Source organism: Rhinatrema bivittatum, chromosome 2 (assembly GCF_901001135.1).
Source record: "Rhinatrema bivittatum chromosome 2, aRhiBiv1.1, whole genome shotgun sequence".
NCBI classification, from domain to species: Eukaryota; Metazoa; Chordata; class Amphibia; order Gymnophiona; family Rhinatrematidae; genus Rhinatrema; species Rhinatrema bivittatum.
In genome coordinates this window covers 366,337,495-366,352,048 of record NC_042616.1, presented here as the reverse complement: position 1 = coordinate 366,352,048, position 14,554 = coordinate 366,337,495, and the positions used below count along the sequence as shown (strand labels likewise).

Genomic DNA, 14,554 nt, shown 5'->3' with positions numbered 1-14,554 from the left:
GCACTCGATGTCATCTATTTGGATTTCAGCAAAGCTTTTGATACGGTCCCACACAGGAGACTGGTGAATAAAATGAGAAGCTTAGGAGTGAGTGCCGAGGTGGTGGCCTGGATTGCAAACTGGTTGACAGACAGAAGACAAAGTGTGATGGTAAATGGATCTCTCTCTGAAGAGAGAGCAGTTTTAAGTTGTGTACCGCAAGGATCAGTGTTGGGACCGGTCCTGTTCAATATCTTTGTGAGCGACATTGCGGATGGGATAGAAGGTAAGGTTTATCTTTTTGCGGATGACACTAAGATCTGCAACAGAGTGGACACGCCGGAAGGAGTGGAAAGAATGAGACGGGATTTAAGGAAGCTGGAAGAGTGGTCAAAGATATGGCAGCTGAGATTCAATGCCAAGAAGTGCAGATTCATGCATATGGGGAGTGGAAATCCAAATGAATTGCATTCTTTGGGGGAAGAGAGGCTGATGTGCACGGAGCAGGAGAGAGACCTTGGGGTGATAGTGTCTAATGATCTGAAGTCGGCGAAACAATGTGACAAGGCGATAGCTAAAGCCCGAAGAATTCTGGGCTGCATAGAGAGAGGAATATCAAGTAATAAAGGGAAGTTATTATCCCCTTGTACAGGTCCTTGGTGAGGCCTCACCTGGAGTACTGTGTTCAGTTCTGGAGACCGTATCTCCAAAGAGACAGAGACAAGATGGAGGCGGTCCAGAGAAGGGTGACCAAAAAGGTGGAGGATCTTCATCGAATGGCTTATGAGGAGAGATTGAAGAATATAAATATGTACACCCTGGAGGAAAGGAGGAGCAGAGGTGATATGATACAGACTTTCAGATACTTGAAAGGTTTTAATGATCCAAAGACAATGACAAACCTTTTCCATTAGAAAAAAATCAACAGAACCATGGGTCACAATTTGAAGCTCCAGGGAGGAAGACTCAGAACCAAAGTCAGGAAGTATTTCTTCACAGAGAGGGTGGTTGATGCCTGGAATGCCCTTCCAGAGGAAGTTGTGAAGACCAGAACTGTGAAGGACTTCAAAGGGGCGTGGGATAAACACTGTGGATCCATAAAGTCTAGAGGATGTGAATGAAGAGTTGGTGGCTTGCGGGAATGACGACTACTACCTGGAGATAATACCCTTATTCAATAAACATACACATGGTTAATGCGACTCGAACATTGCTGTAAGCTTCAACGGCAAGAGGAAATATGGAAAAAAGGATTTGCATTCACAGAAAAGTGGGGAGTAACTTGCTTGTTACGGCGGTTACTACCCCAAACCAAATAAGCCTGATACTTCACTTCAATGCATATCCAGCATAGCTCTCTGCTTCAATGGCAGGGGAGAAAGACTGATACTTCACGCATATCCAGCATAGCTCTCTGCTTCAATGGCAGAGGAGAAAGTCTGATACTTCACTTTCAATGCATATCCAGCATAACTCTCTGCTTCAACGGCAGGAAGTAATGAAGAAAAGTGGATCTATATACAGACAACAATCAACAAGGACTGAATTACATAGTCTGGGTAAACAAATAAGCATGGGTGAAGCTTGCTTATTGCAGCGGTTACTACCCCTTACTAATTAAGCTAGATATTTCACTTAGATGCAGTTCCAACACTGCTCTCTACATTAATGGTGGGAGGTGGAAGAGAAATAGAACCAAAAGGTTACTAAGAGCCAAGAGTAACAGATAAGTATGAGGGGAAAAAAAAGTGTGAAGCTTGCTGGGCAGACTGGATGGGCCGTTTGGTCTTCTTCTGCCGTCATTTCTATGTTTCTATAATGGTCATTTGATTTATTAAGAAAGTTTTACCATATTCTGTGGTTAGTGCAGTTAGTGTAGCAGTGTTTAAAAAAAGGATTGGATAAGTTATTGGAGGAGAAATCCATTACCTGCTATTAATTAAGTTGACTTAGAAATAGAGATGTGAATCGTGTGCCAGATCATCTTAACGATCAGATTCAGCTGGGGGGGGGGGGGGGGGATCTGATCATCAGCTCCTATTATATAAAGGGGCTGATGAGTAAAGATGGCCGGCGCCATCTTTAAAGAAAATCCAGTGCGCCTACCATGTGACAGGGGCCGGCCAATGGCACGGATACCCTGTCACATGGTAAGAGCAAAGGGGCATCGGTGCCATTTTTTTTTTAGAACAGCTGATGCATGGGAACGGGAAATCTTTCCCCGAGGCCCCCCTGGATCTTTCCTCTCCCTGAGGCCCCCTGGATCTCTCCCCGAGGCCCCCCGAGGCCCCCCTGGACCACAAGGTAACTTTAAAAGGTTTTGGGGGGGTCGGGAGGGGGGGGGTCGATTTAAAGGGTCGGGTGGGTTTTTTTTTTAGCAGCGCAGGCCTCCCTAAAAAAAAAATTAGTGATGTGTCAGGTTGGGAGGGTGGGGGGTCAATTTAAAGGGTTGGTGGTTTGTTTTTTTTATCGGGCCATCGGCGCCATTTTAATTAGTGGAAGCCAAAATGGCGCCGATGGCCCGAGAGCGGGAGATCGTGCCGGGATCCCCCCCCCCCCCCCACTGGACTACCAGGTAACTTAACATTTTGGGGGGGGGGTTCGGGAGGGTGGGGGAGGGTAAGGGATTGGTTTTAAAGAGTTGGGGTGGGTTTAGGGGTTGTTTTGGTGTGCCGGTTTTCCCGCCCTCCCCCAAATAATTCCCATGCCCTATTTAACGATACAATACAAATGCCCCTGATGATAAATCAGGGGCATTTGTATTGTATCTTGCACTCTAATGATTTAGGACGATTTTAAAATTATCTGACGATAATTTTAATCGTTCAAAAATGATTCACATCCCTACTTAGAAATTAGCCACTGCTTTTACTAACAACACTAACATGGAATAGACTTCGCTTTTGGGTACTTGCCAGGTTCTTATGGTCTGGATTGGCCACTGTTGGAAACAGGATGCTGGGCTTGAAGGACCCTTGGTCTGACCCAGTATGGCATGTTCTTATATTCTCATGTTCTTATGTAGAGGAGCACAGTCTCTTCCCTTTCTTGTTTTTTGGTGTTGCATTAGTCCTTGCTTCCTTCTGAAACTTTTACCATTTTCAGAACCTGTTAAAGGTCTCTCCCCAACATGTTTTCTTTTCTGCCAGTATTTCTTCCTTTGGACTGAAGGGGTTTTTATTCTATGTTAGCTATAGTATTGTGAGAAGGGGTTTTTATTCTATGTTAGCTATAGTATTGTGAGAGAAAATGACACTGAACAAACTGCAATTTACAAAAGCTTCTTAATGCAAATAAAAAATTTTATTTAATTGGAATCTGTTAGATGCTATATTAATATCTTGTTATAAAACTGGATAGGCGACAAGTGGCCTATACAGGAAGCAAAGAATTAAGCTACAAATTAATATACTTTCTATACTCACATTAAGTACACAGGTCAGTCAAAGAAAACAGCTTTGCTTGGTTACTTCTCTTTTCCAACAGGTTTTATAGGTTTCATAATATGCACTGCAAGCTAGAAATTGTGTTGCTCTAAATCAGCTCATGATTGCTCCATACCTACACTCAGGGTCACATTTTTCCTTATCATGCCAACTGTCACTGTGGCCTAGTTTCTCTTCCCCTTATCAGCTCTTAGCACACACGTCCTTGGCTTCACAGATTTATTTTCGTACTCAGAAACATAGTCTCACTTTTCCTGTTATTCTCTTTCTCAATTTAGACTTTGAATTGCTGAAACTGTAAGATCTTTTGTGCAACTTGTACACGTTGCCCACTGGGTTCAGACCCAGGTGTCTGGCCCAGACTGGTTCTGTCATCAGCATATTCATAAGTCCAAAGTCAGCATTTCATCAATCCTCCCTTGAGACAGGACTTGTCCCTGTCTCACCTCCATCATTGGTGAGACTATGTTGAGCCGTTCTTCAGTATCTGCAAACCTCTTCATATCAGCTTTCTACTTCCCACTTACCTACACTCACTTTCCAGTTTCCCTCTATTCTTCTATCAGTATGTGACATAGAATGACATGTATGGAACAATCTTGAAGCTTCTACTACTCTATTACTGTTTCTACTATTACATTATCATAATTAGTTTCAATAACAGCAGGTCTCATTACAGCATAATTGGTTTCAGAATGACCTGGGACCATGACTGCATAATGAGAATCGTGATGGGTTATATTGGTGGTTATTTTGTGAGTTATGCATCTTTGAAAGGTTTGGATTAAATTTGGAATACATTGCATAAAGCAACACACAGCTATAAGAATTACAATAATTATAATTGTATATTGACACAGGCTCCTTATCCATCCTACTGGGAATATTGACCACAAACTATCCCATATATTTGATCCTGTATCAATGTGAATACTGGCAGCATAAGTTTTTAACTGCTGTATTTGTTGGTCAATAGCTAATGAATTGTCCGTGAGGTTAAAGCAGCACATATCTGGCATGACTTCACAACCATAACGATGTTGTAGCAATAGAAAATCAATAGCGCCTCGGTTATTTAGAATAGCATTACGAAGAGCAGTCTGTTCTTGGTTTAATAATGCAATAGCGTGTGAAGTGGTATTTATAGATTTAGCTAAATTACAAGCTAATTTTGTCACTTGGTTATCAGCATGCATGGCCATTCCAGGTACACCTACTAAAGTAACTGCTAAAGCTATAGTCTCATGTCTATTTAATAATGACACATTTCCATCACACGAAGGTGTGAGGGAAGTCAAATCTCGATTCCTACGAGATTTGTATAATTGTTTCATCTTGCTAGGTTTGCTTGGCAAGATAGGTACTAATCTACTTAAGCAACAGGTACAATCACTGACATTAGCTGGAATATAATTAAATGTTGTGGTTCCACAAGTAAAAAACCAACCAAGCGGTAAAATTATATGGGCCCAATTATAGCTGATGTTTGTGGGGTTATTACAGGGCCATTGTCCTTTTGGCAACTTACGGCATTGGTCTTTACAGTTCACAATATGTGCACAAGTGTTGTTTTCCAGATTTGCAACATATGGAGTATAAAGTTCTAAAGCATCTGGAGGCAGATTTTTTGTAACCTTTCCCCAATTTATGGATGATTCATAAGTCCATTTTTCCCCAATAGCTGGTAATTGAGTATCATTGTGAATATCGTTCGGATCTTTACAAACCGGAATGAGACATGAGCCCAACATGGTATGTAAGTCTGAACTAATCATTAAGCAAAAGGAAGTAACACGTGTAATGTTTGCTAAACGCAACCACAAATTATGTTTAAACCTTTCATCCAATGATTCATTGTCCAGGGTAGAGGAGATTCTAGGAGTACTCCACCACCACAGCAAGACGCTGGCAAGAATTACACTAGGAAGTCGGTTATTCATGTTCTCAGATGATGGGGCGATAGGTACGAATATCCGACAGATGTACCCAAGTGGAATGTTCAGATAGTTTAGCAGCAGTATGGCTTAGTCCTGTAATGGTGAATGGTCCGACGTAAATTGGATCCTTCCAAGTTTTATGCGTGTGATTCTTTCGCAAAACTTGATCACCTATTGAGAACACAGAAGATAGAGTCAATTTTGGCGCTAATCTCGTGTTGGATTGGACTAAATCAGTAGCCATCGCTACTAATGGCTGAATTTTACTCCAATACTCGCTTGGAGTATCAGTGGCTTTCGCATTTATGGGATTCATAATTCTCCCAGTCTGCAATTGGAAAGGAGTGATTTCATGACGTATACCTGGGGTATTTCGTATATTCATTAAAGCCAATGGTAATATATCCAGCCAGGTATATAATTTTGTTGTTTTGGTTTTATTTAGAGCTGCTAGTAGTACTCTCAATTTCGTTTTTAAGATTCCATTATAACGTTCTACTAAGCCATTTGATGTAGGCTTATAAACGGACACTCTACGATGGATTATATTGCAAATATCCTGTAATTCTTTCATTATTTGATTGTTGAAATGTGTGCCATTATCTGACACAAGTCTAATGGGACATCCATGGGAAGGTAGTATATTGCGGACAAAAGTATCGATTACTACATGGGCTGTTTCTTTAGTACATGGAAACGCCTCAATCCAATGTGAAAAACCATCCACCCATACCAATACATACCGTTTTCCTTTAACTGGTTCAATCATATCAGTGTAGTCAATATGCCACTCCAAACCTGGCCCCTGAGGAATAGGTAGGCTACCAGGGCTCACAGCAGGTCCTCGGCGAGCTATATGAGTGGAACAAACTAGACAGTTATGAATTATCTGTACAGCCAAAGCGTACAAATTTTGGTTCCAATGGTTAGTCTGTACTCCTGCTAATAACGCTGTAGCTGACAAATGCAAGGTGCTATGCCAGGCAGCAAAGTATCTTAAAACTTCCGAGGTTGTGACACAAAGTTTACCATTAGGATGTAACCATGTTTTTCCTCGTTGGTAACATCCAAGTGATTTCCACTTTTCTAATTCCTCACCGCTTGGTTGTTCATGAAATATATTATTACTCATTGGATAAGGAGTGTGAGTCAATTCTGAACTAAAACGAGTCTGCATAATCATTAGATTGACGGACAGCACCTCAGAGGCTGCTTTATCTGCCAAATCATTACCCTTTGCCTCAAAGTCTGTATGCTCTGTATGTGCAGGTGTCCATACGATTGCAGTCTCGGTACCTATGCCTTCCCTTTTGGACAATATCTTCAATATTTGTTTCCAATCTTTAATATGTTGTAAAGGTTGACCTGTGGCAGTAATCATTCCTCTCCTTTTCCACTTAAGTAAATGATATTGTAAGGAGCTAACCACATATGAACTGTCAGTATATATAGTACAGTGCTCTTTTAGTCCTGTCGACTTTAAAGCAGCTATCACCGCTAACAGTTCAGCTTCCTGAGCAGTCACACCTTTCTCTGTTTGATATTGTATTTTCATAATTATTTCTAACTCAGGTGTAACATTTAGTGCTGCAAATGCAGATTGTTGGCCTTTCTGTGCTCCGTCAGTGAACCAAATCAATCCTTTGTCAAGAGGACTGAATCGGATTAACAACAGTTCAGGGATATCTTTCCGTTCTACTTGAGACTGTTCTATATTAGGGAAAAACCAATCTAACAATTTATTCTGGGCTTTTGTGAGGGGTTTAGTTTCTATATCTTTGCCATTTAATTCTATCTGATATTTACCATATCTGGTGGCGGTCAATGCCGCTTTACTGGTGGTTAGCATATGATGTATCGAATGATCACAGTGTAATACTAATGTGCAATATGGCATGATCGCTCTCCATTTTCCAATTGCTGCAACAATGGCTGTCAATAATTTTGGGATTTCAGGCAGTGCCATTTCCACCGGGCTATAAGAGCCGGATAGAAATGCCACTGCTTGGTTTGGGGTTTCATCTTGATTTACGAGGGCGGCCCATGTGTTACCTAAATCTCGTACCCATATATGCACTTTTAGTTGAGGGTCTACAGTACTCAAGGGTTCAGTTCGTAATAAGGTCTGTAATATGTCATGTATGGCCAATTCATCCTCCTTAGTTAAGGCAATTTGTGTGTTGGAAATAGTACCCGCCGGTACATGTAAATGCCGTAATAAAGAAGAAATACGCGCCGAGTAGCCTGGGATCCATTGGCGACAATAATTAAAGGTTCCCAGCAATCCACGAAGTTGTTTTAATGTCTGAGGAAGTTCTTGCTTTTGCAATTCTAACAATAAATCTTTTGTAATGTGTCTCGCTTTGGATGATATAACTTGACCTAAAAAGTTCACTTGCGTCTTAGCTAATACGCATTTCTGTCGATTACACTTATATCCAGCTTCACTTAATACTTGTAACAATTTAAAGGTCCATTCCCAACAGTCCAGCTTATTGTCTGTGGAAAGCAGGATATCATCTACGTATGTAAATAAGGACACAGATTTTGGTATTTTACTCCTAAACTTTTCCAAATCCTTGTTCAATTGTTTTGAGAATACAGTTGGGCTATCCGTAAAACCTTGTGGAAGTCGCGTCCACCGATACGCTTTGTTACCATATACAAATGATGTCAAATCACGGGAAGCCATATGTAAGGGGATAGCAAAAAATGTATTAGACAAATCAATAACTGAGTTAAACTTATGTATTGGCTGAGTTTGCAAAAGCGTCAATGGATTTGCACATACTGGATATTGTGGAATTACCATTTCATTTAAGGCACGTAAATCATGAACTATTCTCACATCATTTTCTCCTTTCGGTACAGGGAATAGAGGAGTGTTATAGGGTGATTCGGATTCCTCAATAATACCATTTTCTACTAGTCTCGCAATTTGACGCATTGTAGGCCCTGTCAATTTTTTATTAATTGGATAAGGATTTACATATGGACCCTGCTCATATGGTTTTAGTTTAATCCGATAAGCAGGAGCTGTTTTAGCCTTTCCATAGGGGGCTTTTTCCGTACTCCATAATTCTGATGGCAATTTATCCCAATTCCACTCGTCAGGGATCTCAACATTCTCTTCTCTACTCGTTAGAGCAACCAGTGAGAGAATGCTTTTAGAATCGGGAATTTTAAAGGTTAATGTCAATCCAAATTGAGTGAGTAAATCTCGACCTAAGAGATTCACTGGGCAAGGTTCGGCAATTAAAAATTTTACAGATGCCTCCCTTCTGCCCTGTGTAGTCTTAATTGTCACAGGTGTTAATTCAGTTAAATGTTTTTCACTAGGCTTACCATCAAAACCTATAGTAGTATTGGTTTCGAGTGATTCTCTGACAGCAATTGGTTTAACACATATAACAAAAGAGGTAGCTCCTGTGTCAATTAAAAATTGCATTGGCACTTGTTGGGGACCTACTAATAATTGAACAAATGGTTCTGATGTCTGAAGGAATACAGTATCACCCTGGACGATTCCTGTATTCCCTGCCTTATGTCAGTAACTTTCTGGTGCCCACACAGGAAACTGTGAGGGTGTCTGTTGTGCGGACTGTGGCCCAGGCGGCCTAGGCTGCCAATGGTCTGGTACCGGCGGTTGTGCATGATAGGAATTAGGGTTCTTTGGCCGTCTACATTCAGTTGAATAATGTCCCACTGCGTGACAATTCCAACATTCTACATGAGCTCTTCTATCTGGTGATGGCCTATTCCCCCTACCCTGTGACAGGCCACGGCCACCTCTACCCCTTTGCATTCCTCTACCCCGGGGGATATACGGGCCATATCCTCCCTGGTATATATCTGAGGGTGGCTTTTGTATCACATAACAATCCTGCATACCATCCGGCATATTAGGATCTTGTGGAAAATTGTTACTGTGATCATGACTTCTGACCTTTTTCTTTTCTTCTAAATCCGCAATTTGCATAGCCATTAATTTATTTGCCGTTTTTTGCTGTTCTTTATATGGAGTCTGTAACATTTTTGTATGCACTGAAGCAAAATGTAACAGTGTTGCCCTCACCTCAGGCCATGCCTTTGTAGATAAAGCCACAACATTATTCAAATTTGTCTGCATATTTGCTGGTAAAGTAGCATAAAACAAATGCAAGAACACTGGGATGTTAGGCTGTACATCAGCATCCTGTCCAGTTTGTGCCTTATATGTGTCCATACACTTTGTCAAATGCGCAGAAAAATCACCACTACCATCCCATTTTCCTGCCGTAATGGCTGTGAAATCAATTGTAGTTGGGTATAAAGTATCCAAAGCCTTTACTAGATTTATTCTATCTCGTCCTTGAAATGGGCTTCCATCTACTGCTGGGGTCAACAAACCAGGACACACACTGACTACAGATAATTGTGCTAGATTTATACCACATGCTGCACATAGTGCTTTAAAATCACCAATGGCCAGCTGCGTACCTGCCGTGTTAGTGTCAACCGCTTCTAACCACATTCTAGCCCCTTTATGAATACTTGGTAATTTCTGAACAATTGTACTAATATCAGTAGGGCTATATGGCTTATAAGTTGCTGTGGGTTGGTTAAATGCATCTGACCGTACAAGGACAGGATATGAACCCTCCTGGTCCGTTGTACTCTCTTTGTCCGTTTTTGACCGAGTTCTATCTTTTATATTAGAATGGAATTCTTTCATAAGTTGTAGCCATAATTCGCATCCTGTATTCATAAAATCATAATTCGGGTTTTTTCCCAGATTATAGGATATTAGTGACTGCAATGAGACTATGTCGACCTCATTACGTGGGCCCAGCGTGAGAACTGGGCACTCCACTCCCTCGTTAGCAAATTCCTTTACAATGGTATTCCACCACTGGGCCCCATGCTCATCCTTTTTTAACTCTTGCAATCTCTCATATATCCACAGCATTATTTTATTTGGTTTAAAGTTCTTATGAGGTTTCTTTTTTGCAATGTCGTCTTCTAATTCTTTAATGTCTCCGGCTAGTTTTTTAATGTCTTCTGCCAATTCTCTAGGCGTTACAGGGGATTGGGGATTATGAATCAGGGGATTATCTACTTGGATCTCATTTAATTTCACTATCCCCTTAATCTCGTAACTTGGTTCTTTATGAAGGAATGATCCCTTGTGATCGGGTTCTTGTGTGTTCCCTTCTTGTGCTTCCAGACTTTGATATAATGGAGCACTTGGTTTTGCACTATATAAAGGCCTATACCCGGCAGGGATGGGCATTTCCCAGTCACTCTCCTTGCCGGTCTCTCTCAGTGGACATGTTATTACATAAGGTGGCGGGTTAGACTGAGGATCTAGTAATTGATCTCCAAAATCATCTTTTTGCAACCCTTGGTGGTCCTGTGCTACTTCAGGTTTTGTCTTGCCTCCCTTTTTTATTTCTGTATCAGCATAATATAAATCTGCTGTTACTGAAAAAAGTTTCCAAATATGCAGATGTTTCTCCAGACTAGCCTTATTCTTTTTCTTATCATGTAGGAAATGTAGGAGTGGAGACAATCGACTCGGCTGTAAAGAGCCCTCTAAAGGCCAAGACAGAAAAGAGTCCTTAGCTGCATATTTTACCCATTTGTCATTTACTTTCTTTATCATTTCCTTTTGAAAAGGGAATAGTGCAATAACATATTGAAGTGCCGTACTGTTTTGTGCACTATCAATATATAAGGTGGTATGCTGGGGGATCTTTTTCAGGGTTATGGCGTTAAACTCACTAATCTCCATATATGTCAATTTAAAGCTGAGCGTCTCCCTCAAAATCCCGTTCCTGTTCCTCTTGATTAGACGGCGTACGCCCAACTGTACAATATATCCAACAGCCAAGCACAAGGCAAAATAAGCAATTGCAAACAATAGCGACCCAAAGAGATATATAGCATAAATCATCCATTAAACCAAAAATATTAATCCTCATTAATTCTGAGTACTCGTTAACCCTTTATTCACACAGGACCTGATTTCCTACTCCCTCCAAGCACGGTTGATCACTCCGGCTTTAAAAGAGATATCAGGAACGTGAATATTTCTTACAAAAGGTGTTATATTCAGTGTCACCCTCTATCACGGCCTACTAAAACGATCACAGTCCTGCCGCGGTCACCATTTAATTTTTATTCTATGTTAGCTATAGTATTGTGAGAGAAAATGACACTGAACAAACTGCAATTTACAAAAGCTTCTTAATGCAAATAAAAAATTTTATTTAATTGGAATCTGTTAGATGCTATATTAATATCTTGTTATAAAACTGGATAGGCGACAAGTGGCCTATACAGGAAGCAAAGAATCAAGCTACAAATTAATATACTTTCTATACTCACATTAAGTACACAGGTCAGTCAAAGAAAACAGCTTTGCTTGGTTACTTCTCTTTTCCAACAGGTTTTATAGGTTTCATAATATGCACTGCAAGCTAGAAATTGTGTTGCTCTAAATCAGCTCATGATTGCTCCATACCTACACTCAGGGTCACATTTTTCCTTATCATGCCAACTGTCACTGTGGCCTAGTTTCTCTTCCCCTTATCAGCTCTTAGCACACACGTCCTTGGCTTCACAGATTTATTTTCGTACTCAGAAACATAGTCTCACTTTTCCTGTTATTCTCTTTCTCAATTTAGACTTTGAATTGCTGAAACTGTAAGATCTTTTGTGCAACTTGTACACGTTGCCCACTGGGTTCAGACCCAGGTGTCTGGCCCAGACTGGTTCTGTCATCAGCATATTCATAAGTCCAAAGTCAGCATTTCATCACCCCCGCCTTAAAGGGGGTCAGCTTTGGGGACTGCAGGGGCATTGTATTTCTCTCCTGCCACCCTGGAATTTCTCAAGGTCAACCAGGGAAAGACTTATCCAGCCTCAACAAAGTCCACTGCCCACACAAGAATTGGTTCCCAACATAGGTGTTATTACTTGTAATAATGTGAACCCTGGGCTGAGGTGAGAGGTGTCTATGCCCACAGGGAGGAGCCATGTGAGGATCACCATCAGTAGGCACAGTCTCGGTGGTATCAAACACAGCCGTGGAATAGAGTCTTTATTAAGAGAGAAGAAAGGCACAGCCCGCGGAGCGGGAGGTGCACAAAAAGTATAGTTCTGAGCAGAGGGTTTTACCCAGTGGTGATACCTCGGATGTGAAGATCCAGTAGTGGCCCTCAGAGTGCGGTACACCAGGCAGTCTCAGTAGTGTAGGAATACCTCAGACGTGCTAATCCGGTAGTGGTCCGTGGAGTGGGGAACGCCAGAGAGGTGTCTCAGTGGTGATAATGAGATGGTAGTCCAATGTGCAGGAACCCCGAAGAGTATCCTGTAGTGATGGTGCGGTAATGACCTGCAGCGCAGGGTATACTGGAGTGGTTCCACTGGGAAGATGTGGTAGTGGCCCGTGACACGGAGTAACCAAAGAGGATCCCACAATGAAGCTTGGTATAGTTGAAGTCCATAGTAGAAGGGTACTCACAGAAGGTAGTTCGAGGAGAGGTCCCATGGAGCGGGACAAAGGAAGACCAAGACAAGAAGGCCCTATGAGTGGCGGATAACCAGAGACGAGGAGGGGCCCCCAAGAAGCGAGTACCCAGAGCGTCTCACGCCAAGTGTAGTGTCTGGAACCGGAAGTCCAAGGATGGAGTGGAATTCAGCAATGAGGGAAATCCTTGCTAACTCGTCAAAGTGAAGGGCCAGCCAGCTTAAGTAAAACAGATGGATGACGTCATCCGGAGGGGACGCTCCCGAGGTTCCCGCTATGACGTGTACAAAAGTGGCCTGTGTGTGCGTGCGCCTAGCTGATTCCTGAAACAAGATGGTAGTCGGCAGTGCCCACGCCATCCCGGGAACGCCATGCTAGTCGGTGGTGGTTGGTGGAGGCCGCCATTTGGCCAAGAGATGACAAGGCAGCAAAGAAAGAGGTGAGCATTAGTAGTCGCAGCCATCTGTGACCGACATGCGTAACAATAGGAAAGGTTTTGTAAATCCAATAGGTAAACAGACAAATCAGATGATTCTTGTATTTATTGATAGGACACTATCCATATGAAAAGTACTTTTCCTTTTTTCTAATCAACTTCAATCTTCAGCGCCTACTCTTCACTTTGAATTACACTATGCAGGTCCACTCTGCTGCTGGAGTTTTTCCAGGAATAGATTCACCCTTTTCCCTCAAGGGATCTCCTATCCTGATGGGCTCCTCACTCTCTGTACTGCAAATTGGAAACTTTGTTGTTCCTTGCTGCACCAAACTTGGATGCCCCAGAGGCCCTTCTCTTCTCCAGAGTTCTGAGAACAACAACACTAGGTACCTGAGGGGTACTTTATATAGATTTTCAAACCTTGCCCATCCCCACATGGAGGGATTGAACCTTCTCCAGTGGTGCCGAGTGATTGGAGAAGAGCGGTGGTGGTCCCGCTTCACAAGAGTGGAAACAGAGAAGAGGCTGGTAACTACAGACCGGTTAGCCTCACTTCGGTGGTGGGAAAAGTAATGGAGTCACTGTTGAAAGAGAGAACAGTGAACTATCTACAGTCGGGAGAATTGCTGGACCAGAGGCAGCATGGATTCACCAGGGGAAGATCCTGTCAGACAAATCTGATTGACTTTTTTGACTGGGTAACCAAGGAATAGGATCAAGGAAGAGCACTCGATGTCATCTATTTGGATTTCAGCAAAGCTTTTGATACGGTCCCACACAGGAGACTGGTGAATAAAATGAGAAGCTTAGGAGTGAGTGCCGAGGTGGTGGCCTGGATTGCAAACTGGTTGACAGACAGAAGACAAAGTGTGATGGTAAATGGATCTCTCTCTGAAGAGAGAGCAGTTTTAAGTTGTGTACCGCAAGGATCAGTGTTGGGACCGGTCCTGTTCAATATCTTTGTGAGCGACATTGCGGATGGGATAGAAGGTAAGGTTTATCTTTTTGCGGATGACACTAAGATCTGCAACAGAGTGGACACGCCGGAAGGAGTGGAAAGAATGAGACGGGATTTAAGGAAGCTGGAAGAGTGGTCAAAGATATGGCAGCTGAGATTCAATGCCAAGAAGTGCAGATTCATGCATATGGGGAGTGGAAATCCAAATGAATTGCATTCTTTGGGGGAAGAGAGGCTGATGTGCACGGAGCAGGAGAGGGACCTTGGGGTGATAGTGTCTAA

The 14,554-nt window shown here is 42.2% G+C and overlaps 1 protein-coding gene across 1 annotated transcript; it reads right to left on the bottom strand.

The window, feature by feature from the left end:
* Positions 1–5,457: 5,457 nt before the first annotated feature.
* On the bottom strand, positions 5,458–11,006 carry LOC115083292. The gene is made up of 3 exons (XM_029587100.1): positions 9,842–11,006; positions 6,106–8,221; positions 5,458–5,533 (listed from the first exon to the last, which is right to left on the bottom strand). Exons 1-3 carry the CDS (start codon positions 11,004–11,006, stop codon positions 5,530–5,532), a joined length of 3,285 nt encoding a protein of 1,094 aa, XP_029442960.1. The 3' UTR covers positions 5,458–5,529.
* Between the last annotated feature and the right edge of the window lie 3,548 nt (positions 11,007–14,554).